Source organism: Emiliania huxleyi (genome assembly GCF_000372725.1).
Source record: "Emiliania huxleyi CCMP1516 unplaced genomic scaffold EMIHUscaffold_81, whole genome shotgun sequence".
NCBI classification, from domain to species: domain Eukaryota; phylum Haptophyta; order Isochrysidales; family Noelaerhabdaceae; genus Emiliania; species Emiliania huxleyi.
In genome coordinates, this window is record NW_005195940.1 from 218,962 (window position 1) to 245,609 (window position 26,648).

At 64.2% G+C, this 26,648-nt stretch overlaps 7 protein-coding genes across 7 annotated transcripts; 4 read left to right on the forward strand and 3 right to left on the reverse strand.

Moving 5' to 3' along the window:
* Nucleotides 1-390: 390 nt before the first annotated feature.
* On the forward strand, nucleotides 391-1,964 carry EMIHUDRAFT_218837 (hypothetical protein; the record flags this gene model as incomplete). The annotated part of the gene is made up of 3 exons (XM_005759143.1): nucleotides 391-429; nucleotides 629-1,698; nucleotides 1,787-1,964. The coding sequence occupies 3 exons, from the start codon at nucleotides 391-393 to the stop codon at nucleotides 1,962-1,964; spliced, it is 1,287 nt and encodes a 428-aa protein (XP_005759200.1).
* A 1,932-nt stretch (nucleotides 1,965-3,896) lies between these two features.
* Nucleotides 3,897-4,255, forward strand: EMIHUDRAFT_218839 (hypothetical protein; the record flags this gene model as incomplete). The annotated part of the gene is made up of 2 exons (XM_005759144.1): nucleotides 3,897-3,902; nucleotides 4,013-4,255. The coding sequence occupies 2 exons, from the start codon at nucleotides 3,897-3,899 to the stop codon at nucleotides 4,253-4,255; spliced, it is 249 nt and encodes an 82-aa protein (XP_005759201.1).
* A 529-nt stretch (nucleotides 4,256-4,784) lies between these two features.
* EMIHUDRAFT_106701 (hypothetical protein) lies at nucleotides 4,785-9,143 on the reverse strand (the record flags this gene model as incomplete). The annotated part of the gene is made up of 10 exons (XM_005759145.1): nucleotides 4,785-4,814; nucleotides 5,025-5,056; nucleotides 5,544-5,625; nucleotides 5,690-5,766; nucleotides 5,919-6,012; nucleotides 6,527-6,573; nucleotides 6,614-6,719; nucleotides 6,812-6,878; nucleotides 7,916-8,022; nucleotides 8,934-9,143. 10 exons carry the CDS (start codon nucleotides 9,141-9,143, stop codon nucleotides 4,785-4,787), a joined length of 852 nt encoding a protein of 283 aa, XP_005759202.1.
* Nucleotides 9,144-10,198: 1,055 nt separating this feature from the next.
* EMIHUDRAFT_465823 (putative ABC transporter) lies at nucleotides 10,199-17,745 on the forward strand (the record flags this gene model as incomplete). Its single annotated transcript, XM_005759146.1, has 20 exons — nucleotides 10,199-10,453; nucleotides 10,650-10,708; nucleotides 10,980-11,110; nucleotides 11,286-11,432; nucleotides 11,959-12,026; nucleotides 12,077-12,135; nucleotides 12,299-12,357; nucleotides 12,493-12,575; nucleotides 12,785-12,898; nucleotides 13,365-13,574; nucleotides 13,645-13,802; nucleotides 13,958-15,258; nucleotides 15,310-15,431; nucleotides 15,503-15,584; nucleotides 15,652-15,791; nucleotides 15,963-16,268; nucleotides 16,306-16,356; nucleotides 16,497-16,590; nucleotides 16,635-16,759; nucleotides 16,852-17,745. 20 exons carry the CDS (start codon nucleotides 10,199-10,201, stop codon nucleotides 17,743-17,745), a joined length of 4,458 nt encoding a protein of 1,485 aa, XP_005759203.1.
* Nucleotides 17,746-20,994: 3,249 nt separating this feature from the next.
* EMIHUDRAFT_106703 (hypothetical protein) lies at nucleotides 20,995-22,538 on the reverse strand (the record flags this gene model as incomplete). The annotated part of the gene is made up of 2 exons (XM_005759147.1): nucleotides 20,995-21,671; nucleotides 21,728-22,538. 2 exons carry the CDS (start codon nucleotides 22,536-22,538, stop codon nucleotides 20,995-20,997), a joined length of 1,488 nt encoding a protein of 495 aa, XP_005759204.1.
* A 518-nt stretch (nucleotides 22,539-23,056) lies between these two features.
* EMIHUDRAFT_218846 (hypothetical protein) lies at nucleotides 23,057-23,668 on the reverse strand (the record flags this gene model as incomplete). Its single annotated transcript, XM_005759148.1, has 2 exons — nucleotides 23,057-23,510; nucleotides 23,664-23,668. The coding sequence occupies 2 exons, from the start codon at nucleotides 23,666-23,668 to the stop codon at nucleotides 23,057-23,059; spliced, it is 459 nt and encodes a 152-aa protein (XP_005759205.1).
* A 460-nt stretch (nucleotides 23,669-24,128) lies between these two features.
* EMIHUDRAFT_218847 (hypothetical protein) lies at nucleotides 24,129-25,478 on the forward strand (the record flags this gene model as incomplete). The annotated part of the gene is made up of 3 exons (XM_005759149.1): nucleotides 24,129-24,628; nucleotides 24,701-25,127; nucleotides 25,377-25,478. 3 exons carry the CDS (start codon nucleotides 24,129-24,131, stop codon nucleotides 25,476-25,478), a joined length of 1,029 nt encoding a protein of 342 aa, XP_005759206.1.
* Between the last annotated feature and the right edge of the window lie 1,170 nt (nucleotides 25,479-26,648).

The following is a 26,648-nucleotide window of genomic DNA, read 5'->3' on the forward strand; positions in this document are numbered from 1 at the left end:
GCTCGCTCAACCGCGCGCGTTCACAGCTGCCTCAGCGAGATGCGCTCAGCGAACCTGCACGCCGCCCGTAGCTCACACGAAACGCTAGTAGGCGGGTGGCGTCGTGGAGCACGTGGAGGGCTTGGCTGCCCCTCCCGTGAGTCACGGCGTCGGGTGGTCTCGCAGGGACCACCACCCCGCCACCCCGGGGCGGCGTGCGAGCGGTACTCCAGCAGGTCAAGCGTGAGGCGACCCGCCAATACGCTTGGCCAGCTCGGAGCGACGACGACCGCTCGCACGCTGCGACACCTCCCGGGGACAAGGCATAGGAGCGCTTCTACGAAGCAATCTGTCGCCTCCAGGCCACTCTGCGGTAGCACACACACGTGCGTGAACACGATGCGCACCCGAATGCACCACTCCTATCCTTCGGGGGCGGAAAGTGGTGCGGTGTGCGTGAACACGATGCGCACGTTAGCACAGCAACCGTAGCTAACAGACAGCGGCACAACTGCGTAGCGACTAGACAGCAGCTTCAATAGCAACAGCAGTACTAGCGAGAGCAACAGCAGCAGCAGCAGCAGCAGACGAGAGCTACCCTTCGCTTGCATTCGAGTACACTAGTGACTCGCACTAGTTCGCTCCCTAGGACGAGCGACTCGCGCACGCCAGGGAGAACAATACCAAGGACCACCCCGACCCGCGCGGAGCCAACCTCGCCCGCGTCGCAAGGGCGCTCAAGGCCCTGCTCACTGACAATTACGGCACTATCACGCGGCTCGGCGTCTTTTGGGACTTCGGCTCGCTGCACCAGCACCCCGACCCCCCCAACGGCGTCATGCGCACCGAGGAGCAGAACGCGCTCTTCAAGCAGGGACTGGGCAGCCTCGGCACGCTCTACTCCCACCAGCACACTTGGGTGCTGCGGCTGACCTCCTTCCCGGACGGCCACAAGGCGGAGGATCAGGCCGAGGGCACCAACGTGGCCAAGTACTTTGACCGCGGCTGGTGCTTCATGGAGGCCAGCTGGGCGGGCCTAACTAAGGCCGGCGCTCTCTCGCTCGACCTCGGCAAGATGCGCGACGGCGTGGAGTACGACTGCATCAGCATCGTCCGCGACTGCACCCAGGACGGCGGACGGCGCCCTCCGCTGCTGCCGTCTGCGTTCGCGGCGGAGCTGGAGAAGAAGAGCTTCACCAACGGCAAGGACGACAAGCCGCTGGTGGAGCGGCTGTACGAGGCCGCCTTCAAGGAGCAGTTTGGCAAGGCGACCGAGCTGCTCTACGACCGCCTCGGCTGGGGCGACGCGGAGGCGGCGAAGCTGGCGGAGGTCCTCGCGAGCGGGGCAGCGCCGCGGCTCGAGGAGCTCTATCTCTTCGACAACAATATTGGCGACGAGGGCTGCAAGGCGCTGGCCGCCGCCCTCGGCAAGGAGGGGGCAGCGCCGCGGCTCGAGAAGCTCTGGCTCTTCGACAACAAGATTGGCGACGAGGGCTGGAAGGCGCTGGCCGTCGCCCTCGGCAAGGAGGGGGCAGCGCCGCGGCTCGAGAACCTCGCTCTCAACGGCAACAAGATCGGCGACGAGGGCTGCAAGGCGCTGGCCGCCGCCCTCAAGGAGGGGGCCGCCCCGAGCCTGAAGGCGCGAGACGCCCCCCCTCGCCACACGCCCCTCCCCCGCCCAATGCTCATCGCACCTCCCCTCGCGTGCAGGACCTCTACGTGGACTACAAGAACAAGAGGCCTGAGCTGGTGGCCGTGTGTGAGGAGCGCGGTATCATCCTCTGGTGCGTTGATGGCCCAAGGAAAGGCCCAAGCTGCGGCCCAAGGTGAGAGTGCGGCAGCCAAAGGAGCGGCTCTGCGAGGCGAAACAAACGGGGCAGACATGTCTCGTTGCGGGGCTGAGAACAGAGGCGGAGCTGCGGCACACAGAGGTGAAGCCGCGGCAGCCGGGAAGGCGCGGCTGCGTGACGCACCTTGGATCTTGAGGACGGTGCGTTGTTGGTACCGAGCAGCAGTGCGAGGGAAGCATCTAGCATGCCGTCGCCTCGCCCGCTGACGACCGGGTTTGCCTCGGACTGTGCTTGTTTCTGACCGTTTAGGGTCTTTGTGTGGGTCTTCGTGCTCCGGGTTGCATGGTGTGCACGGTCCGTGCGGAGAGCCTGTCCGCTGTCGTCATTGTTGTTCCGTGTCTTAGTGTAGCAGAAGTTCGGTCGCACTTTCACGCCGAGGGGCTAGCGAGCCCCATCCCGCTCGTGGCGGGCCGCGCAGGCCCGGCAGCAGGGCACCCCCGCGCGGATGCCGACGAGGATCACGGTGCGCTACCCGAACGAAGGTGGACTGCTGACAGGGTTTGCGGTGTCAGTTAGTGTATGTAAAAAATTCTTAGAAATTTGCCCCCCCCCCCCCCCCCCTCCCGAGAACGGGGCTAGAAGCACACACCCCGAGTGCGGGACATGGGGCAGCAACCGACAACGTGGACGGGGATGGGGTGCTGCTCAACCGGCGGCAACCAGCAGCTTTCACAGCCGAGTGCGGAACAAGGGTCGCAACCTGGTTTGTTCCTTCTCTTTTACAACACTGGGCACGGGACTGGCGCGCACTGGCACTAACACAGGTGCGAGGGAGTTTTGTTGTAAGATTCTCTTTTATGGTCTTTTCGGCGAGCACTACGGTGCTCGCGGATTCGACTGTCCCCCCGATCGTGCCCACCTCCATGAGGACGACGGCGCCTTCTAAAGGTCCGTCGCAGGCTGTGCCTCTTTTGGTACCTGTGTCGAACCTGTGTGCTGTGCGAGAGAGTTCTTTTTGTTGAATTCTCTTTTATACCTGGTACAAAAGACGGCTCGCTGTCAGGCCGCGTGCACGGCGCTCTCGGCACATATGAGCCGCTTATCCACCCTTCCGACAGCGCTCCACGCGGATGGCTACGCCCGATTCCTTTCCGCTCGGGATCTTCTGTTTATCGTGTGTACATGCCGTGAGGCGCGGCAGTGGCTGCCAGACGAACACACCGTGTGGTGGAATGCACTGCTGCAGCTTTGCCCAGCACTTCAGCTCGCTGGCGGGCTGCTGCCGGCATCAGCACGCGAGTTCCCACCGGACGCCGGCCCCCCCAAGCGTGCCTTCATGCGCCTCTACCCGTTGGTACTCTACCGGCAGCAGGGTGTGGAAGAGGAGGGGTGCATCCAGCACGTATCCCAAGCAGTGCCAGAGGACGTGATTGGCTTCGTCTTCGTGCCCGCCGGTGAGAACACGATCACCGTGGTGGAGCCGTCGTTTCGCTTCTACGATGGCCATCCCCATGGCGACGGGCAGGAGGGCACGCTCCTGTTTGACGGCGCGGCCTGGTGCGTGCCAACGGTGGCGTCGGGGCTGTGGATGATCACAGTGCGCGAGACGTCGGAGCGGATCCATCACGAAACAGAGCCGGATTTTCGGCAATGCCTGCACCTGTGCGCCTTCCACGAGATGGCGCTGAGCGCTCGGCTTGGCACGTGGCACGGCAAAACTAAGCAAGTCCTCAAGAAGCTGCCGCCGAACGCCGCAGACGGTGTGCCGCCTCACTTCGCGCGGGTGCACGTCGGCAAGCCCGACGTGGGCTTTCGCAGTGGCCCACTGTCGTCTGTCATGACCATGGCGAAGCGGCCGCCGGCCCTCTACGCGCGCAAGCTCTTCTTCCGCCCGACCTCTCTGGCCACCGCAGAGCAGTGGCATCTGTGGTTTGACCAGGCGAAGGCCAGCAGGCGAGTGCATGTCTTCCACCTGCAGCTTGGCGGGGCGAGCAACGACGATCTTCTTCAACGTCAGGGCCACTGAATGATGGGCCGCAGTGCTTGTATGCGAAAGCTGCTGTCACGGTCGGGGCGCGCGCGGGTGCGGCGGGTGGGGCGGGGTGTCTGTGGGCCGAGTGATATGCCATGCGTGTGTCCGCCTTGCGTACGAGGGCCAAACGGGTCATCCAATTGATGGCCACCGTCTGCTCGACTACGCGCGCACCCTTCCCGATCCGCACCGCACGCAAACGGCACTCAAGGACGCCCTGCTCACCAAATACTTCCATCATGGGCGTAGCATGACTGACCACGACGCGCTGCTCTCAGCGGCAGAGGTGGCCGGGTTGGACCTGGCCAGGGCTAAGGCTGTGCTAGCCAGCGACGCGCACAAGGATGAGGTTCTAGACCGTCATGCTCAGGCCAAGGCCTCGGGGATCTCCGCTGTGCCCGTGTACCGAATCAACGGCGAGATCATTCCGGCGGCAGCGATGCCGAATTCTTGAAGGCTTGCGCACAGTAACTTCACAAGGCAGACAGGCAAGGTGGTGAGGCGACTCAGGCCAGCTGCATGCACGCCTCATGATGGAGGCGACTGGAAACTCGGTGTATCAAAAGATGACTGCCAGCCATCGTCAGAGAACGTCGAGCGTGTGGCCCTGTGAGCTTCGGAGATCGGACACACCCGTGGCCGAGGAGGGATGCAAGGGTGGAGCTCACGCCACGCGCGTCCGGGGCACCGGGGCCCGCTTAAAAAAAAAATCCGCGGCGACTGTGCGCGCGAGCGCACATATAATTTAGGAAAAGAGATGCGCCAGTGAGTATGTACCTCGAGGAGTCATGCGCCATGCTCATGCCGTGCTCCCTTCCTTTGGCGACGCTGCTTTGGCGAGAGGCGGCGAGCAAGCTGCGAACACGGTGGGAGGGGGCGGAGAGAGAGTGGCGGCGGCTGACAGCGCCCGCTCCAGCCCACTCCTCATGTTCCGCTCTCCCGCCCTCGCCCGCCGCCCGCCGCTCGTCGTCCCCTCGCCCAGATCACTGCCCGTCGTCGCACCCGGTGAGCGCCTGCCACAAGATTCCTCGAGCATCATCACGACATAGTGAGTGGCACTGCTTAGCAGACCAGCCCGTGCGGCGCCTCGAGCAATCTCGGGTGATCTCGTGCAATCTCGTGCAATCTCGTGCAATCTCGCGCAATCTCGTGCAATCTCGTGCAGTCTCGTGCGGCGCCTGCTCCAGGTCCTCTAGCAGGTCGTCGATGTCCTCCAGGCCGACCGAGAGGCGAACGAGGCCGTCGCGCAGCCCGCCTGCAGGAGAAGGTTCCGAGACGGTTCCGAGACGGTTCCGAGAAAGTTCCTGTAGAGGGCGTGCGTGGCCCGCCTGTCCACAGACACCGGCCCTGCTCAGTGTCTGTCAGTCGGTGTGACACACACGGACCTAGCACGGACGTCGGGGCACACGCACTCGCGGAGCACACGCGGAGCATTGCGCGCGATCTCGGGCAGTCGCATGCATGCAGAGTCAAGGCGCAATGTGATGAGGAGAAACTCCTGCCGACTCCGCTGAGAGCTACTCTCTGTGAGAGAGCGCTCGCTAGCTAGCGCTCACTCCACCTCGGCTGCACCTCGGCTGCACCTCGGCCTCTTCTAGTTGGCTCTCGGGCCTCAATCTCGGCGCATCTCGGCTGCAGCCCCCGCCGGCGAGGCGGTCGGCGCGCGGGATCATGGCGTGCGTCATCGAGGCGGGGTGCCTACAGGAGAAGGGCCCGAGAAGGCTCCGAGAAGGTTCGGCGACCAGGGGCCTCGCGAGCGTCGGAGGCGGGGGGGTGCTCGATGAGCGACTCCGTGCCGCCGAGCGAGACGGCGAGCGTGATCACCTGCCCAGCAATGCACGAGTTCATCACCCCCCCCCCCCCCCCCCCCCCGGGAGAGCGTGGTCACCTCGAGCCGCTCGCAGAGGCGCCGGCCCCGCCGCAGCGCCGTCTCGTCGTCGCCCGCGATGATGAAGGCGAGCATGCCTGGTTAGTAAATCAGTGGCTAACCAGTGAACTAACTGATTCGGAACTGAAGGCGGGCACGCCTCCGAAGGACTGGGCGCGGCGAGAGCGGCAGCCCGGCCCGCCTAAGAACAGCGACTCGCGACCCACGGCTAGCTACCCGAGTGCAGCACCATTGGGCGGAGCAGCGGCAAACTCCGCGCCCGAGCTGAAGACGCGCTTGGCGAGCTCATGGTCCGGGTGGGAGGGCAGGCCGGGGTAGAAGACCTGATTCATTCACTCCTCAATCAAGTGTGAATTACTAATTCGTCGGGGAGGGCAGGCCGGGGTAGAGGGACCTGCTCCACCAGCGGCGACGCCTCCAGCAGTTTCGCCACTCGCATCGCGTTCTCCCCGTGCCTAATTAATTAGTCAATTCGGGACCTGTCACTAATAACCAACTAATTCGCCACTCGCATCGCATTCTCCCCGTGCCTCTCCATCCGGACGTGCAGGGTGCGGAGACCGCGCGCGAGTAAGAAGGACTCCAGGGGGGCGAGCGGGGCGCCTGATTAGATATTAACTAATAATGAATGTCTAACTAGTAAATTCATTAAAAGGGCTCGAGGGGGGCGAGCGGGGCACCTAATTAATATTAATAGTTCATGTCTAATAAGTAATTCATTAGAAGGACTCGAGGGGGGCGAGCGGGGCGCCTAATGAAATATTAATAGTTCCTGTCTAATAAGTAATCATTAGAAGGACTCGAGGGGGCGAGCGGGGCGCCCAGCAGCTTTTGCACCTTTGCAAGAGCGTGCAGGAACTCGCCAGACTCGGTGGTGGCGGCGCCTGTTCACAGCGGGGCGGTGTGAAGACACGCCGTTCACACCGTGCAGGAGCTCGCCAGACTCGGCGGTGGCGGCGCCGGCGAGGATGTCCGAATGGCCTCCGATGTACTTGGTGGCGGAGTGGATCGCAACGTCCACGCCCGGCACCTCGAGGCAGCGAGATTACCCGAGATTACCCGAGATTACCCGAGATCACCCGAGAGTGGATCGCGAGATCGCGACGTGTCCACGGCCGGCACCTCGAGGCAGCGCTGGTGGAAGGGGGTGGCGAAGGTGGAGTCGCACATCACCCATGGCTTGGCGTGCCTAGACACTTCCTAGACGCTTCCTAGACACTTCCTAGACACTTCCTAGACATCACCCATGGCTTGGCGTGCCCCGCGGCGGCATGCTTCTTCACCACCTCGCCGACCGCCTCGAGGTCGGTCAGCCGGCAAGTATTAGTAATCAAAGTCTAATTATTAATTATTAATTAGACAGCTTATGAAGCCTCGAGGTCGGTCAGCCGGCAAGTCGGGTTTGCCGGCGACTCGGTGTACACCACCTACCCGCCAAAGGAACGAACCGCTTCACGGAGAGCCGCGGGGCCTTCGGCGGGGCGACGCCGTGCGCTCCGCCTTGGTGGAGGGGCGGAGGGCGGCGGCATACGCGGCGGGGTCCGTCGCGTCGACGAGCGAGTACCTCGAGGAGAGAGGGGGAGATATGGCGAGATGCGGCGAGATATGTGGTGTGGGGTGAAGAGCAGCCAAGCTGTCTCTCGGCTGTACCTCGGCTGTACCTCGGCTGTACCTCGGCTGTGCCTCGGCTGTCTCTCAGCTGCACCTCGGCTGCATCTCGGCTGTCTCTCGGCGACATCTCGGCGACATCTCGGCGACATCTCGGCGACATCTCACTCGATGCCCCAGTGCTGCGCAAACTCGACCAGAAACTCGTGCGTCCCTCCGTAGACCTGTTCAGTGAACCAGCGCGTGGTCAAGCTGATGCTCGACTCAGCTTCTCGCAGCGTGCCTCCGAAGACCGTGAAGGGGAAGACTGCGTGGTCGCCCGCCTAGAACGGTAGCGCCGCATCACACGTGATTGGCCGCTCGCCACAACCAGATTGCATCGCCACACCATGTGAAGGGCGTCTCTTCACACCTCCAGCTGTGAAACTGGGTGATTGATCTCTCGCCAGAATCACATAGTCTCGCGTGATCGCCCAGCAGCACCGCCCACCACCAATGAGCGAACCACCGACTCACCAATCCACCCATCGCCCGCCGCGAGGACCGCCATTAGTGATCCCGCGGTGGCGGGCATGCTTCCAGATGGCGGTTCAGTTCTCGATGGCTGTTCTCGACGACCTCGCCTTGAGCACAGCCATCAACGAAGCGGTGATGGCCGACATGCCAGACGAGAAGAGCATGCAGCCGCCGTCGCTGTCTGGGCCAACACCCTCGAGCGCCGCCACCTGGAGGCGGAAAAAAGAAAAGTAGGGGCAGGCATCCTCGGCGAGGGAGTCACTTATAATTACCGAGACGCAATCAGTTATTAGTACTCAATAACTAATAATCGGTAGGCCTCTGCGAGTTAATCATTAATGTAGCAGCGGTAGGCGTCCTCGGCGAATGAATTACCGAATTAGGTCTAATTGATTACTTACTTGCGGCTAATTAATTAGTAGCAGCGGTAGGCGTCCTCGGCCCGTCGCTCCGACCAGGGGACTGGCATGCAGTGGCGTTGGAGGCAGGTGATGGCAGCACAGAAGGCGAGGTCTACGCCCGCACGCAGGCTACGGAGACGGGGAGCGCAGCCACCTGCCTCGCCGCGCCCTCGTTGGTGGGAGAGCCCCAGCGAGAGTACACGTACCTAGCGGCGGAGAGGAGCCGAGATTGAGCCGAGATTGAGCTGAGAGGAGCCGAGATCGAGCCGAGATCGAGCCGAGATCGAGCCGAGATCGAGCCGAGATCGAGCCGAGATCGAGCCGAGATCGAGTGCAGGCGGTCGCCCGTCCCCGTCGGCGTAGGCCGTCTCGCTCTTGGCGTGCAGCCGCGCGCCGTGCGCCGAGTCGTCGAGCTCGAACGTGGAGCCGAGCACGATTGGCAGCGAGAGCGCCTTGACGCGCCGGATCGCGTAGTCGCTGACCTGAAGGGAGGCGTTAGCATGCACGGCTGTAGCAGGGAGTGCTGCGGGCGAGAGTGCGTGTGCCGCTGGTGCATTCGGCGGTGCTCGGCTGCGAACGGAGCAGCGGCGGCGGCGTGGCGTGGGAGAGCGGCACGCGGCGCTGTTTGTGGCTTCGCTGGCTGCGGTGCTCGCCTTGACGACGCTGGCGCAACGGGTGGCGTAGCCGTACTTGTTCCAGCCAGGACGCGGCGTGCCGACCGGCACGCCGTCGCCAGCCGCGCCGGAGAGGGACGTGTCGCCGAGCAGGGAGGGGTCAATGTCCACCGGCTTGGCCGAGAGGGCTCTCGCCGCGCGGCCAAAGGCCGGCGCGAGCGGGCGAGCGAGAGGACGAGCCGCCGCCAACCGTGGCAGGGCGGCGAAGGCGCGCCGTGCCGCGCCAGGCGGCGCGGAGAGCTGAAGGCGGAGCATGTGTCGGCGTGGCGGCCGACAGCGGGCCGACAGCGCGAGCTCCGACGAGCTGACTCGATGTCACGCAGAAAAAAAACAGGAAAAAATCCAAGTACTGCGCGTCTCTTCAGCCTCTCGCCCCCGTCGTGCCATTTTTGGTGAAGATGAATGAGTGAGGAAGACGTGTACTACGTGTGCATGCACTAGCACAGCGATAACTGAGGAATGCACCCTCCCTTCCTTTTATCTTTATCTTTTACAACCATATGTCCTCTGTCGTCTTCTGACATTTGACAACCCCGGAAGCGGAACTCAAGACTCAATGAAAGAGCGTGCGATCTTGCCGCTTGCGAGAGGCAAGGCAAGCGCGATTCGACAGGCACCAAACGCCCAGACTGCCAACTTCGCCCGCTGGCCCGACCGCCTCGCAGGGCTGCCTCTTCGCCGCCGTGAGGACCTCTAGCCCTGAGGACCTCTCTAGGTCTAGCTGTGATCCTTTGTAACCCCCATCTGATGTTACATAATTGCCTCTGACATGGTGTATGTCCCAGCCCCAAGCCAGACGTGCATGCAGGCTCTCAGTGAGTCGCTCGCTCACTTCTACGGCTGTGTGTGCCCAGAACGCAGCAATCTCTTGCTCAAGGAAGCCCACCCTTGCTTGGCTCGCTGGCCCCAAACCTCCGCCTCTTTGCCACCGCGTGAGGACCTTCTGGCCGTGAGGACCTCTCTCCGTGAGGACCTCTCTCTGCCGGCGATGGCGCTAAGAGGTTCCTCTTTTCCGCGCCCCCCCCCCGCAAGGCGCGCGATACACACTGCCCTCTGGCCGTGAGCGTCTTGGAGGCGACCGTCCATCCACCCGCCCGCTGCGAAGTCACTGTTAAAAAGAAAGAAAACAGACAACCCAAGGGAGGGATGGGAGGAGTCACTGTTGCGCGTTTATTTTATTTTAGGCGAATTCTTTTATTTGCGGACGTTTCCTCGCCGGGGGGGGGCACCCCTCGCACCCCTCATACCGAGAGCAAGTCCGAGGTTGGTCGCTTGCCGCTGCCTTCTTGCATCGGCCAGCCTCCACGGCCATGCCTCGCAAGTCGCGGCGCACTGTGCAGCGCGCGGACCCTGCGCTCGACAGGCGTACGTGGCGTCCTGCGACCGGCCGCGCCGCTACGGCGTCAGAGGCGGAGGGCGAGGCTTCGGCAGCGGCTCGCAAGACGCCAAAGAAGGGCAAGGAGCCAAAGATCGGGCTGCTCCAGCTCCTTCACTTTGCGACGCCGCTCGACTACCTCTGCCTCTCCATCGCCGTGCCGTGCGCCGCCGGGACCGGCTTTCTGCAGGTGACGCGAACGACACCACCGCCGCTCGCTTGGCGGCCGCCGGCCTCTGGCCGTAAACACGCGGGGAAACCCTAGCCCCTATTCCTAGAGATCGATGCGGCTCCTCGCCGCATAGCCGCTTCCCGGCAATCTCTTGCGGCGCCGATCGTCTTCACGACTCCGCAAACGACATCAGCACTTCGCCCTTCTTCCGCAGGTCTCGATCCTCTTCATCTTCGGCGCGCTGCTCGACTCGCTGGGCTCCACCTCGGCGGGGTGGATAGAGAGAGACGAGAGGCGCACTCTCAAAGCCGAACACCAGGCTTTCACGAGGTCGCTAGCGACGGAGGGACGGTCACACTGGGGCAACGCAGCCTCACAGACGCCACAGGCACGACACGCCGCAAGCCCTGCTTTCACACTCGGCCTGACACACATCCCGAGCCACTCGAACAGAAGAGACGCGCGAGAGCGGATGTACGTAGTGTAGCGCGTGCTCGCGTCCGCCTCCTCGAGCCCGGGGTGACCCGAGGTTGCCCGAGAGCAGGCGACGGGTGTGCTGGTGCCCGAAACCTTCTCGCTCGGAAGCCGGCCAGCTTAGATGCGGCATCACAGTATTAAGGCAGAGCATGAAAGTCAAGATTGTAATCGTGATCATAACTGCACTGGTAAGGAAAAGTACGCTCTTAGAACATCAATTCGAAGTCAATAGCGCTGATACTACTACTCCACGCAGGGCTCTCATTGCGCTGCAAAGCACCGTATGCCAGCAGCCTGGCGGTCCCCTCTTCACACGACCCGCGCGTCAAGCCCCCTCTCCACGACCCGAGCCCTGGTGCGCTCCACGCCGCAGGCTGGGAGATGCCGCTCTGGTTCTGGTTCGTCTTGCTCGGCCTCGGCCAGTGGATCCTCTGTACGGTCTACAACGGCCTCACCGACACCGCAAAGGAGCGAATGATCGCGCGGCACGCTAGATGGGGGGATGCAGATGGGGGGGGAGGTGCACATGCGGGATGCAGACCTCTTCACTTGATCGGGCCGCGTTCACCGCATTCGGAGCTCGCGCATTCACATCCTGGCCGCGCTTCACAAAACACAGTTTACACACTACAGACACTCAATTGACCCTACGGGGGTCTGAGTGCCACCGTTGTCGCAACAGGTGCGGTACAAGCTCGCCTACGTCAAGGCCATCCTCCGGCAGGAAATACACAACGGATAATCAATAACTAGTAATCAAGAAATAAGCTCGCCCACGCCAAGGCCATCCTCCGGCAGGTCTCTCACCCCCCATGGCACGGGCAGAACGGCTGATAATCTAGACACCCTTACACTTATATCTGGCACACGAGCCCGGCTGCCTCTTCACAGGGTCCCACAGACTCAGACTCGGCCTGTGAACAGGACATCGGCTGGTACGACACGAACAGCCCGCTCCAGCTCTCGACGCGCATCGGCGAGCGCCGCACACGCGGCCGCGCAGGCGCTGTGAACGGCGTCTCTTCACGCCGCTCCGCTGTGAACAGGCGAGGGCCTCAAGACGATTGAGGAGGCGCTGTCGCCAAAGGCCTCCCCCCCCCCCCCCCCCCCTCGAGTGGCCGCTCTCGGCCTACTCTCGGCCCAATCTCGGCTGGTCTCCCGAAGGCCGTCATCCTCTTCGAGTGGCTAGCGATGGCCGTCACCGGCTGGGCCCTCTGCTTCAAGTACGAGTATCAGCCGTGATCAGCCGAGAGTAGCCGAGAGTAGCCGAGAGTAGCCGAGAGTAAGCCCGAGAGTAGCCGTCGTTTGCTGGGCCTTCCGTTCCACGTGCAGCCGTCGCCTTCGCCCTCGTCCTCGCGTGCCCTCCTCACCTCCAGCCGCGCGCAGGTACGAGTGGCGCGTCGCCCTCATCATCCTCGCCTGTTCTCCGCTTGTGCTGCTCGGAGGTGCGCCGAAAAGTCCACGCGCTACTCTCACTCGGAATAGCTCTTCTCGCCCGCCGACCGCCCGCGCATAGTCCAGCGCGCAGCGCGAGAGGAGGCACACTCTCCCCCCCCTTCACAAGAGGCGCCTGCGAGCAGGCGCGCTGATGGGGTACGCGCAGCAAAACGGGCAAAAGAGCGTCGTCGACGGGTACGCCGAGGCGGGCGCGATCGCGACCGAGGTGCGCGGGGCCTTGGCTGTGTTTAGGAGTGCCATTCCTCTTCTTAGTAGTGTCTTTCCTCTTCTTAGTATTCTTAGCGGCGTTGGCCTCCTCCTTCTCATTCGTATCAGGCGCTGGCATTCACTGTGGCACTTAATCTTGCGATCACCATTCTTCAGCATCACTAAATTATTCCCCGTTCTCACTCTCACCGTGTCCAACTTGGCCAGGTGCTTGGCGCCGTGCGGACCGTCGCATCGCTCGGCCTCGAGACGCTGTCGGCGAGCCGGTACGACGCGGCGTTGCACAAGGCGCAGCGCGCGGGCATCAAGGCGCCTCTGCCCGTCGCGTTCGAACGCTCCGCGAACCCTTCATGCACCTTCCATGAGCCTCCTATGTCACACACACACACACACACACACACACACACACACACACACACACACACACACACACACACACACACACACACACACACACACACACACACACACACACACACACACACACACACACACACACACACACACACACACACACACACACACACACACACACACACACACACACACACACACACACACACACACACACACACACACACACACACACACACACACACACACACACACACACACACACACACACACACACACACACACACGCACATAGAGCCTCGCACTCTGCCTGCCGTGGGGCTCCTGTATTAGAGATAGAGTCGCGAGGGCTGCGTGACCCTTGCCCCCCACCATCTCGAGTGTGTGGAGTCGCTTACCGTACCTCACCTCACCTCACATAGTCCCTCCGCAGGTGTCTCTGCTCGTCGGGCTTGGCATGGCGATCCTCTTCTCGGCACCAAACGTGATGATGGGCGCCGGCCTGATCTACGGCACGTCGCTGCTCAAGGACGCTCGCACGGAGCGCCAGATGCAGCACTCTTTCCTCGTCCGGACGGCGGGCGGGTTCAACACGACGCTGCAGCTCTGCGCCAAGCCGTGCGATGAGTACAACCTGGCCACCGTCCATCTCCAAAGTGTCGCCCGTCCGTTCCTATCGTTGATGCTTGATGCGGCGTTCTGCTTTGGCGTAGGCCAACGCCGACTACAACACCACGCTCGCGCTCTACAACCACAACACCCTCTCGCCGGCCACGCCGCGCAGCTGCGCAGATTTTGGCGCCAAGGTGCTGACTTGGACGTGCTTCACGGCGGATCTGACCGTCTCCTCGGGCCTCTTCGACGCGGACGCGTGAGCCGCGCCAGATGCCGAATCTCGACTAGGGGAGAGGCGCTGTATGCAGCTCAGCCGCATTCACTGCACCGCAGCCAATGCATTCACGCAAACGCACAACCCCGATGCATTCACGCGATGGTCTGAATACACGGCGGGTGCTCGCGGCGCAGGTGGGCCACGCTCTCCTTCTCGTCGAGCGACAGCAGCCCGCTCACCTTCCTCGAGGTGCCCGGCCAGCCCGCCCTCCTCGACGACGCCTCCTTCCGCTCGTACTTCGAGCAGCAGACGGGCGGCTGGACTTGCGCCGTCCTCCCGGCGGCCGTGCTGCTCGCCATCTTTGCGCTCCAGAACGGCGCCCAGGGTCTCGGCAACGTGGGCCAGCCCGTCAACATCATCGCAAAGGGGCGGCAGGCCGGCGTCGCGATTCTGCAGACCATCCGCCGCGTGCCTGCAATCGACTCCTTCTCGACGGCCGGTACCACGCTCGACAGCGTCACCGGCGCAATCGAGGTTGTCGATGTGGTCTTTGCGTACCCCTCAGCGCCGGAGCGGACAGTCTGCCACGGCTACTCCCTCTCGATCGGCGCGGGGCAGACGGTGGCGCTGTGCGGCCCGTCCGGCAGCGGCAAGTCGACTCTCGTCGCGCTGCTCGAGCGCTTCTACGACCCGCAGGGCGGCGCGATCACCCTCGACGGTGTCGACATCCGCACGCTCAACCTGCGCTGGCTCCGCTCCCACCTTGGGCTGGTGGGGCAGGAGCCGGTGCTCTTCGAGGGCACCGTCGCGGAGAACATTGGCTACGGCAAGGAGGGCGCCTCGCAAGACGAGATCGAGGAGGCGGCGCGGGCGGCGAACGCGCACGGCTTTGTGATGGACAGCCTGCCCGACGGCTACGCCACTCAAGTTGGGCAGGGCGGAGGCATGCTTTCGGGCGGCCAGAAGCAGCGGGTGGCGATTGCTCGCGCCATCGTTCGCAAGCCGGCGGTGCTGCTGCTGGACGAGGCGACGTCGGCGCTGGATACGGCCGGGGAGCGGGTGGTGCAGGCGGCGCTGGACAATATCGTGTCGCAGCACAAGCGGACGACGGTCACCATTGCACACCGCCTCTCGACAATCAAGCATTCCGACAAGATCGCCGTGCTGCAGGACGGCGCGGTGGTGGAGGAGGGCACGTACCAGGAGCTTCTCGACCTCGGCGAGGGCGGCGCATTTTTCAAGCTGGCGCAGGCGCAGGAGAAGACCGAAGGGGGGCGGCTGCCCTCAGTCGGCTCCGGCATGGACCTCGCTTCCCTCGCCGAGGTGACCCTCAGTTCGGTCACGGCGGAGGCGACCGGCGCGGGCAGCGGCTGGACCGGAGGCAAGGCGGAGGGCGGCAAGCAGCGGCGCAAGGGCAAGGGTGGTAAGGATGCGCCGCCCAAGAATGTGATCCGGCGGCTGCTCTCAATGCAAAACAAGGGCGGCGCGTGGTGGAGTGTTTGGCCGGGGGGGGCGCGCATCTCTTCACGGCTGCAGCGGTGAGTAGGCGACGTGTGGTACCTCTTCGCCGGCGCTCTGGGCACGCTGCTCGTGTCGGCGTTCTGGCCGTCCATCGGCGTGCTGTTTGCAGAGCTGCTCACGACGCCCTTCACGCCAAACCCGGACGAGGTTGCGAGGAGGAGGGGCCGTGTTTGGGGCGTCTTCCTCGCGACGAACCAATCAACGAATTGGCGCATTAGGTTGCGAGGCAGGGTGTCTTCTGGGGCGCCCTCTTCATGGTCTCCTTCCCGCTCTGCCTTGTCTGCTCCCTGCTCCAGTCGGGTGGGCTCGGATGTCGCGGGGTAGCAGTTCCCGGCGCCGTCGCTTCACACCGTTGAGCTGCGCGCAGGCGGGCTCGGTGTCGCGGCGGAGCACCTGACGCGCAACCTCCGCTCGCACAGCGTCTCAAAGTGGCTGACGATGGAGATTGCCTTCTTCGACGAGGAGGCAAACTCGTCGGGCGAGCTGACGCAGTTCTTGGGCGAGTCGGTCACTCTCATCCAGGCGAGGTGTAGCCGAGACAGAGCGATATGCGGTGCGACGGTCCCAAGATGCGGTGCGTCGAGGAGTGGAGGCACCTCCGACGTACAGCGAGGGCGGGATGTAGCCGAGCTGTAGCCGAGCTGTGTGCCCGAGGTGCCGCGCGTTCGGTCCTCCCAGGCGTTGAGCGGCGAGAAGCTCGGCCAGCTGCTGCAGCTCAGCTTCACACTGGTGGTCGGCCTCTCGCTCATGTTTGCGCTGGGCGACTGGGCGGTCTCGCTGGTCGTCCTCGGCGCGCTGCCGCTGATGGGGGTGGCCATGACGCTCCAGGTCACCCTCGTGGCGGGCGGCAAGGTTGGCGACGCAAAGACGGAGGGGGCTGGCCGGCGGGCGGCGGCGAGCCGCTCTGCGGGCGCCCTCATCAGTGAGGTCGTCCTAGGGATCCGGACGGCCGCCTGCTTCCCGCGGCAAGACACGGGCAGCGGCGTGAGCCGCCTTCATTCACGCGGCTGGCTGTGGACAGGTCGCCTCCTTCACGGCGGAGCACAAGCTGTTCGCCGACTACAGCGCCATCGTGCAGTCGGCCTCGCGGCAGGCGATGCGGTAGTACCTTAAGGTAGAGGGCAACCAGACTTCAATGGTTGGCACTCGCTTGCACGCCCACGCGACTAGCGGCAGGAGACGTGGCTTCACTTCTCCGCGGCGTCGCGGCAGGCCATGTGCCGCAATTGGGCGATCGCGTTCGTGACGGGCTTCGCTAAGGGGCTCATTATCATGATCTTTGGCGCCATCTTCGAGTGCGAAGCATGTGAGGTGTGAACAGCGTCTCTTCACACCTCTAGCTGTGGCCAGGCGCCATCTTCGAGTTCGGCATGTGGCGCGTCCGCACGAGCGACGCGGCGCTGCCCGGCGCGCCCGAGGCGTCCTCTGACCCGGACGAGTGCGCGGGGTCGCTGGACCTGTCTGGAAGCGACGCCGTCTTCATTCCGCTGATGGCGTCGCCCCCTGACGGCGGTTTCAGCAGAAGCGCTCGTCGCACCAACTCATCCGTCAGTCAACCCGTCACTAGGTGATGTTCCTGATGGCGGCGAGCGTCGGCGGGTCGGCGTCGCAGGCGACGGACGCGAGCAAGGCCAGCGCCGCGGCCGCCGCCTACTTCAAGCGCGTCGACCGCCCCTCTTTGCTCGACCCTACCAGCGACGAGGGCGAAACCCTCCTCAGCGTCACCGGCGCAATCGAGGTTGTCGACGTCGTCTTTGCGTACCCCACCCGCCCCGACTTCACCATTTGCCACGGCTACTCCCTCTCGATCGGCGCGGGGCAGACGGTGGCGCTGTGCGGCCCGTCCGGCAGCGGCAAGTCGACTCTCGTCGCGCTGCTCGAGCGCTTCTACGACCCGCAGCGCGGCGCGATCACCCTCGACGGTGTCGACATCCGCACGCTCAACCTGCGCTGGCTCCGCTCCCAGCTTGGGCTGGTGGGGCAGGAGCCGGTGCTCTTCGAGGGCACCGTCGCGGAGAACATTGGCTACGGCAAGGAGGGCGCCTCGCAAGACGAGATCGAGGAGGCGGCGCGGGCGGCGAACGCGCACGGCTTTGTGATGGACAGCCTGCCCGACGGCTACGCCACGCAGGTGGGTCTCCGCGGAGGCATGCTTTCGGGCGGCCAGAAGCAGCGGGTGGCGATTGCTCGCGCCATTGTTCGCAAGCCGGCGGTGCTGCTGCTGGACGAGGCGACGTCGGCGCTGGACAATGAGAGCGAGCGGGTGGTGCAGGCGGCGCTGGACAGTATCGTGTCGCAGCACAAGCGGACGACGGTCACCATTGCACACCGCCTCTCGACAATCAAGAACGCGGACAAGATCGCCGTGCTGCGCAAGGGCGCGGTCATCGAACAAGGGTCGCACGAGGAGCTGCTCGAGCTGGGCGGCACCTACCTCGCCCTGTGGGAGGCACAGCAGTGAGAGCACGCCGCGCCTCTTGGCCACGCCGGTGCCGGTGCCAGCTAGGGTGCCAGTGGCGAGGGAGGCTCCACCTCGCCGCCGTCGCGTGAAGAGGTGGCGCTCTGGCATCGGCGATATCAGGCATGCGCGGCCCTCGGCTGGCGAGCGACCCGGCAAGTAGCCAGCCCACGTACGTATATTTCCGTACAGTGTCCATGCCGCGGGGAAGCATTCCGTACAGTGCCCATGCCGCGGGGAAGCAGTGTACACTTTTCATGGAAAGAGAGCTCCGACAAACTGTCCTGCAGACCACACAAACTGCGTCAGAAAGAAAGAAGCGGGGAAAGCAAGTGGCAGTCTAGGAATGCGATGCGGACTTGCTAAGTCGTGTGTGCTCCTTTTTGCTTGCTAAGACTGGAACAATTTTTTTTAGAATGTGCGGGTCGCATTCCTAAAGGAGCACACACGACTTAGCAAGTCCGCACCAGCGACTGCCACTCGCCTAACCGTGCCTCGTCACAAGTGCTCTCCCAATCGCGTACCTTACAGGCACACACACTCCGCCTGTTCTCACCCAAGCACTCTGTCACACCCTTGCCTCCCTGCCAGAGCGAGCTAGATTCTCCCCGCCTCCCTCCCGCCTCTGCCGCGCGCCTTCTATGGACGTCAAGTGCAGCACCTAGGGGGAGAGAGGGGGTTTGCCCTGGTAGGGAGGTGGCGAGGCCGCGCACTGCAAACCCAGTGTGAGGAGTGGGGGAGCTGGGACAGGGCGTGTGCGCCTCTGATCTGTCATGGTCTAGTGGCCGATAGGATCCTCCCGTAGGCAGCGATGGCGGGTCGGGAGAGGCCCGAGTTCTCAGCCCGCCACTTACTGTCAGCCTCTCTGACTGCCCAGGGTCTCACCACGATGCCGCCCGAGTAGGGGGATAAGGTGTGTGTAGAGTGCGGCTCTGTACTGAACCTCTCTCTGTGTGGATCCCACCTGAGCCCACTCGCGGTGCGAAGGCTCCTAATGCGGCAACTGAGCCCGCAAGGGTAGGGCACTCTGTCAGGGAGAAGTTATGTTGGATAATATGTTGTGTTGTGGCGTACTGCTGTGCAGCTGGCGCAGCGAGCCCTGCCACGGCTCGTCGTCGAGACTGGTCGGTGGGTGGTGCCTGTAACAGCTGAGGCAGGGAGACTGCCTGTGAGTGTAGCGCAGCCGCGCGGTTGCCTGAGGTGTTGGGATGACTAAGTGGAGAGACAGGTACGACCGTACCTGGGTATGGCGTAGGCTGGTGGCTAGGGTTAGCTGGGCGCGCACGGCGAGTCCAGTCACATTGCCGCCCCGCAACAGCGATATGAGTGGTCTCTCGGGGAGAGGAAGAGCAAGGGCGAGAGAGGGCAAGGGACTGGGTGCTGGCATACCAGGGGGGGCAGGGTGGTGGGCGGCGACCGCCGCATACCGTCCTACGGCGGGGATTATCGCTACGCCAGGGAAGACAAGGGCGTCGAAGTGCAGCTGCTGCTGTTCGAATCGTTCGGCGGGTTCGGAAAGGGGGTCCGTGAGATCCTCCGGAGAGCGGCGGACGTGCTACAGAACAAGCTGACGCGGGCCCAGTACCTCGATGAGGTGACTTGGACCACCAAGAGCTGGCTGGGGCTGCAGAAGCAGCGCATCTCAGTCGTTCTTCACACGGCCATCGCAGAGCAGGTCGTGAATGAGCTTGCCTGTGGCGGGGGTGGGCGGGTGCACGGAGCTAAGTGCCTCGCCACCCTCGCAGGAGTCGCTTAGGCGGCTCCCGTGGTGTACCTGTGTTAGTGCCAGTGCGCGCCAGTCCCGTGCCCAGTGTTGTGCGAGGGAGTTTTGTTGTAAGATTCTTGGCTGTATCTCGGCTAGATCTCGCCGATGGCGGAGCGAGCGTGCTAGCCTCTTTTCTTTTCTTGGCTGTATCTCGGCTAGATCTCGCCGATGGGCACTAAAATTCTACACCGCGTGAGCGCACGCGAACAAAGGACGGAATATTTATTCGGCCCGGCGCGTCCAAAAGGGGGAGAGGTCTCTCGAAGACGAGACCTCGCGTACAGAGTAAGACGTCCGCAATGACGCTTCTGAAAATAAAACAAGTGTGAAGGAAAACGCGTAACGACTCTACTCGCGATAAGACTCGTTCGCGCATCGGACTCACAAGCGCAGTGGCGGCGCCGCTCGCGCGGCGACGCCGATGCTGAGGGAGGGTGTAGAGGATGTAGAGTGTAGAGCGCTGTAGAGCTGTAGAGATGTAGAGCGCTCTGGAGCGCTGTAGAGCAATGTAGAGCTGTAGAGCTCTACATCCACCGCGTGACGAACTGCCTCCGTTGTAGAGCGATGTAGAGGCGCTCTACAACGTGAAATCTCTACAACAACTCATGGGCGCTCGCAAAAGGTCGCGGACCCGCCCGTCGCTTGCCGCCCCTGTCCCAGCCCTTGCCGGCGACGGGATCACGAACCTAGGGCTCAGTTCCGTCTCCCCCCCCCTCGCCCCTGTGTGTAGGCCGTTTAACGCTGGCGGGAAGAGGCGCGCCGAGCCATCGGCGTCGTCCCGGCGAGCTCATGGGCCCCCAAAAGGTCGCACCGGCCCGTGGCTCCGCCGTCGGCTCCGCCGCGAGCGGTGACGGTGAGGCCTCCGGGGCTCGCCTATACCGGCTAGTGTGGAGCTCTGAGTGTGGTTACGTGTTTTACTGTCTACGCAGGCCCGTCCGACGGGATGGTGGGGTCTGTGGGGATTGAGACCGGGAGTGGGGAGAGCGCGGCCCCAGCGCCCAGACGGCCCAGTGGATGCGCCATAAAGCGTAAGCTAGCTGACTAAAACAAAAGATTCAGGTGTCCCGTTTGTGCAAATCGACACCCCTCCCCAAACCGCTTTCCCCGGACCCCCCCCCGCGGCGGTGCTCACAGTCACACGTGCACTATAACGTGCAACACGCCAATCCGAATGGCCATCGATGTCCCCGGTCTGCATCATCTATTCCCCCGTGTGTCTTTCGCCCAACCAGACCCTGACCCCACTTCCCCCTCCCCCGCCCTCTTGCCCGCTCCGACGCTCTTGTCCCAAGCGGCCGAAGCGCGCCGAGAGACGCAGACACCCCCCCCCCACCGCCGCTGTGCGTCGTGCTCCGCAGCCGCAGGGTCTGTTGCTCTCTGCCTTGCTCGCGCGGCGGTCCCGCCGGGCCCCGCGCCCTTGCCGCCCGGCCGGGGCTGGAGAGGCTCAGCCGAGCTCGATGCCGCGCTCCTCGCACACGGCCACCAGCTCAGGCTGCTCCCTGTTGTCCACGAAGAGATACTGCACGCGAGGGGAGGTGCGATGAGCATTGGGCGGGGGAGGGGCGTGTGGCGAGGGGGGCGTCTCGCGCCTTCAAGCTCGGGGCGGCCCCCTCCTTGAGGGCGGCGGCCAGCGCCTTGCAGCCCTCGTCGCCAATCTCGTTGCAGAAGAGATAGAGCTCCTTGAGCCGCGGCGCTGCCCCCTCCTTGCCGAGGGCGGCGGCCAGCGCCTTGCAGCCCTCGTCGCCAATCTTGTTTTCGCCGAGAGAGAGCGTCTCGAGCCGCGGCGCTGCCCCCTCCTTGCCGAGGGCGGCGGCCAGCGCCTTGCAGCCCTCGTCGCCAATCTTGTTGCGCTGGAGCTCGAGCCTCTCGAGCCGCGGCGCTGCCCCGCTCGCGAGGACCTCCGCCAGCTGCGCCGCCTCCGCGTCGCCCCAGCCGAGGCCGCGGTAGTTCAGCACGGTCGCCTTGCCAAACTGCTCCTTGAAGGCGGCCTCGTACAGCTGCTTCACCAGCGGCTTGTCGTCCTTGCCGTTGGTGAAGCTCTTCTTCTCCAGCTCCGCCGCGAACGCAGACGGCAGCAGCGGAGGGCGCCGGCCGCCGTCCTGGACGCAGTCGTCGATGAGGCTGCCGTAGCCGTACTCCACGCCGGCGCGCATCTTGCCGAGGTCTAGGGAGAGCTGGCCGGCCTTTGTCAGGCTGGCCCAGGCGTTCTCGGTGGAGCACCAGCCGCGGTCAAAGTACTTGCCACGTTGGTGCCCTCGGCCTGGTCCTCCGCCTTGTGGCCGTCCGGGAAGGAGGTCAGCCGCAGCACGTATGTCTTCGGGTGGGAGTAGAGCGTGCCGAGGCAGCTCAGCCCCTGCTTGAAGAGCGCGTTCTGCTCCTCGGTGCGCAGGACGCCGTTGGGGGGGTCGGGGTGCTGGTGCAGCGAGCCGAAGTCCCAAAAGACGCCGAGCCGCGGGTTGACGGGTTTGCCGAACACGGGATGGTCGCTGAGCAGGGCCTTGAGCGCCCTCGCGACGCGGGCGAGGTTGGCTCCGCGCGGGTCGGGGTGGTCCTTGGTCAGCCACGGGTAGGAGAGCGCGGCGACGGGAAGGTAGCCATACTCGCCGGTCGCCTCGACGAGGTCGGCGAAAGAGAGGAAGGCCTCTTTGGGCAGCGCCTGACGGTGGGTGAGGACGCCGCCCGCCTCGGCGTGGCTGATGACCCACTGCGCGTCGAGGACGGCGACGGCGCTGCTCGCGAGGACCGGCTCGAGTTCGCCGCCGCCGCGCTTGCGCCACAGCTCCAGCTTCCCCTCGCTCACGCCGAGATCGGTGGCGGAGGGGAAGGCGGCGGCCGGCTGCGTCGGCGCGGCGGTGTCGGCGGGCGTCGGGACGTCGAGTTCGACGGCGGGAGGGCCGGGCGGCTCCAGTTTCGTCTCGCTCACGCCGAGATCGGGGGCGGGGGGGAGGGCGTCTGCCGGCTGCGTCGGCGGGGCGGTGTCGGCGGGCAGCTCCTCGGTCGGGGCCTCGACGCGGCCGGAGAAGCAGCCCATCGTGAGAAGGCGGCGATGGTTACAACTTTTTGAGAATCTTACAACAAAACTCCCTCGCACAACACTGGGCACGGGACTGGCGCGCACTGGCACTAACACAGGTACACCACGGGAGCCGCCTAAGCGACTCCTGCGAGGGTGGCGAGGCACTTAGCTCCGTGCACCCGCCCACCCCCGCCACAGGCAAGCTCATTCACGACCTGCTCTGCGATGGCCGTGTGAAGAACGACTGGTGCAGCGCGCCCTGGCCGCAGACTGAAGAACGGCCACGAGGGGTGTAAATAAATAAAAATAAATAAAACGGACATCCCAAGCTAGGGCTGGGTCGAGGACAGACACGTCCCCACCTTTGCAGGATTTTGCAAAAGCGAGGGGGGAGGGCGCATCGCGGCGCGGAGAGGGCTGGGCACGGGCACTGCCACAGGGGATCTCTCTCGCATAGGATACGCACTCGGCGGCACGAGGGCAAGGCTGGGCGTCCTATTTGTGCTCCCCTCCGTATCCCTCGCTCTCGGGCACTATTCATCTGACCACTCATCAGAGGGGCTTCTAGGCGATCGGCCGCGCTCCGGGGCAGGGCTGGGTAGGATGGGCTCGGGCCACTCGCCCGTGCGGGTGTATCCCCGCATGAGCCGGATGGAGGCCTCGACTGTCCCTCGCGGCAGGCTCTCGAGCAGCTCGAGCAGCTCTCCCGCCGCCACCGCCGCGTCGTACTGCTCCTTCAGGCCGAGCGCGCCGCAGACCCTGCGGACCGCCTCCTGCTGCACCTCGTCCGGTAGATCCGTGTCATAGCCGGAGGAGTCGGCGGAGGACGCCCGCTTGGCGGGCGGCGAGTCCGGTGAGGGAGAGCGCGACTGGCGCGAGGGCCCGCCGCCGCGCGCCGACAGCGCGTTCTTGTCGACGAGCCGGGGTCCAGCACTGGCGCGGCCGCTGGCACTGCGGCCCTTGCCGCGCTGCTGCTGCCCGCGCTTCCTTCCCGGATTAGGGACAGTGAAAGTGCAGCCGCGCACTCCGCCGCCGCTGGGCGGCGGCGGCACGCGCGCGGCGGCGGCCGGGCCCGCAGGCGCGGCGGGCTGGCCTCCCGCGGTGGCACCCTGCGGGTGCAATGCGGCTGCGGCGGCGTACGTCATGTTGGTCGCCGGCTCCGCAGCTGGCGGCTCGGCGGCAGGGGCTGGCGGCGCCGCAGGGCTCGCGCTCGCGGCGGCTCCGTGGCCTGCGCCTGCCGCTCATGGCGGACCGCGCGCTCGAGTTGTGAGTGCGGGTGGAGCTGCACAATGACGTCGCCGCTCTGCGTCGCGGTGAAGGAGACCGAGTACGGCGCGTCGCCGTCGTTCTTCTTCTCCGCGTAGACGAGCGCGTAGTCGCACACCTGTCGTTGGTGGTCAGTGAATATGCTCTCCGTGCAGCGCTCGGCGGCGCCGACGCGAGCAAATCTGAACTTGGTCGTCCGAGTTCCCAACTAGTAGTGAGACGGGCGCGCCTAGAATTCTTTTTTTCTGTGGACTGCGGGCAGTTCGTCTGAGGAACGACCTTGCACGAGCCGACCGGCTTCGGCTCTGCCGTGCTGGCTCCGGCCGGGCTGGCAAGGCCATGCTGAAGCAGCTGGTGCAGGACCAGCTTCGCGCAGTGCTCTCGGACTACATCTATTTCGACGACGCAACCTACAAGACGCCGGGTTGGGGAAATGTGCTGCTCGAAAACGTCCGCGTGCGCGAGACGGCTTTTGAGCGTTTCGGCCTCCCAATCGCCGTCAAGTCTGGGCGTGTCGGTCGGCTGGAGGTTTCGCTCCCGATCGGCAACTTCAACAACAAGCCGGTGCAGCTGGTGCTCCACGAGCTCTACGTGGTCGCCGGGCCGATCCGCAACTTTGACCGAGACCGCGCCATCTCCAACATGAGAAAGGCAAAGGCGGACGCGATTCTGAGCGCGCAGGCGGCGGAGATTGCGGAGCGGCTGGCGGAGCAGGGCGGCGACTCCTCCTCCTCCAAGCGCGCGGGGAAGGACGACGCGAAGAAGCGAGGCTCTTCGATCATCGACATCCAAACCATCATCGACAACATCCAAGTGTCGATCTCGGACCTGCACCTGCGGTTCCGGAGACGAGGGCCCGCGGGCTGGTGATTCGAGATCACCCGAGATCACCCGAGATTGCCCGAGACTAGGTACGAGGACGACGACTCGCGGCTGGCGCCCGAGCTGCACACCGCCATCGGCCTGACCATCCGGCGGCTGACCGTACGCACGTGCGACGAGCAGTGGAAGCAGGTGTGGAGGAACGTGTCGCGCGGCAAGGACGGCAACGTGTCCTCCTCCTCCAACCGCCAGGTCAAGTGCGACGCACTCGCCTTCTACTCGAACAAAAAGTCGTCCGACCGCTGGTCGATGGATCTCGCCGACGAGATCAACCGGCGGCTGCTGCTGGCGATGATCACGCAGCGGTCGGGCGGCCGCGAGGCGCTGGTCAAGCATGTCCTCGAGCCAACCTCGGTGGACATCCGCGCTGCGCTGCTGCCGATGCTCGACGGCGGTCGCCGAGCGACGGCGGAGGCGCCGCCGCAAGCCGACGTTAAGGTCGAGGCGTCGTCGGACGTGGGGCGTCGGGCTGTGAACGGCGTCTCTTCACACGCCGACCTGTGAACAGGTCGAGGCGTCGGACGTGGAGCTAGTGCTGGATGAGCGCCAATGGGCGCTCCTCGCCTCCCTCTCCGCTCACTCTGACTCACCCTAAGACCTGACCCTAACCCTACCCCTAACCCCAGGCGCACCTCGCCTCCCTCTCCGCCTGCTCTGACTCACCCCAAACCTGACCCTTACCTAACCCCCTACCCCTAACCCCAGGCGCACCTCGCCTCCCTCTCCGCCTACTTCGCCCGGTTCGGCCTCTGGACGCGCTACCGAGGCAACCCCTCGCTAGTCCCGCCTTCGGAGCGGCTAGCGTGATTACTAATTAAGTACTCAATTAATAATTAATTAGGCAACCCCTCGCTAGTCCCGCCGTCCGAGCGGCCGTCCCGCCTCAAGCGCGGCTCTGCAGCGGCCATGTGGCGGTACGCGCTGCGGTGCGCGCTTGGTGAAGTGACCTCGCCGCAAATCAGGAATGGAAGTGCATGAATTAGGTACGCGCTGCAGTGCGTGCTGCTCTGACTCTGAGTATTTACTCAGCGATGAATCAATTGCTAACTAGGTACGCGCTGCAGTGCGTGCTGCTCGACTTGCGTCAAGAGTCTGCAGGCTCGTGGCAGGGACTAAGTAATTAATCTTTAGTTAAGTGCCAACTGACGACATGGGGAGATTCATTGATAAGTAATTCGTTCACATCCCGAGTCCGCAGCTCGTGGCGCGGGGAGGAAGCAGTTACTTCACTGTCTAATGAATGGAGCCCGAGTCTGCAGGCTCCTGGCGCGGGCTGCTGCGCAAGCGCCGCGTGCGGCAGGCGTCGCTCCCGCTGGCCCGGCACGTGCGGCGCAATCTCGGGCAATCTCGCGTCATCTCGGGCGATCTCGGCTGCCCAGGCGTATGTTCTGCTGGTCAAGCACGTGCGAGGCATGCCGTGGCGGCCGCCGCCTTCGGGGCACAGGCAGGCCGAGAGGTCGGTGGAGGCCTCCGCCGCCCCAGACTGCGCTCTGCCGATGTCTGCGCGCACCGCCGCCGCCGCCGACCCCGCGGCCGGCGTGTCGCTGGAGGATCGGACGCTTCAGACGCGGAAGACGTATCCTTGCGTTCGAGCTAGCGCCCGAGAGGACACGGACTCCGCCGTCTCTCCAACCAACGGTATTAGTGAGTTCACCGGCCCACATCGTCATTTGAATTGATTTGCTGACGTAGGATTGGGCGTCGGCGGCGCCGCTGAGCGTGCGGCTGCTCGAGGAGCTCCTCTCGCGGCAGGAGAGACGAACTAGAGCTTTATTAAATCAAGCTCAGTCTGATTGAATTGGCTTCTCTCCCGGCAGGACACGGGGATTGATTAATTAACTACTCAATCAGCGAAACGAACTCAATGAGCTTCTCTCGCGGCAGTACACGGGGAGTATTTCGTAGTGATCTTGACTAATTGAGCTAACCGGAGTGGTTTCCCTGGCGGCAGGACACGGGGGACGCCGCGCCCCTCCT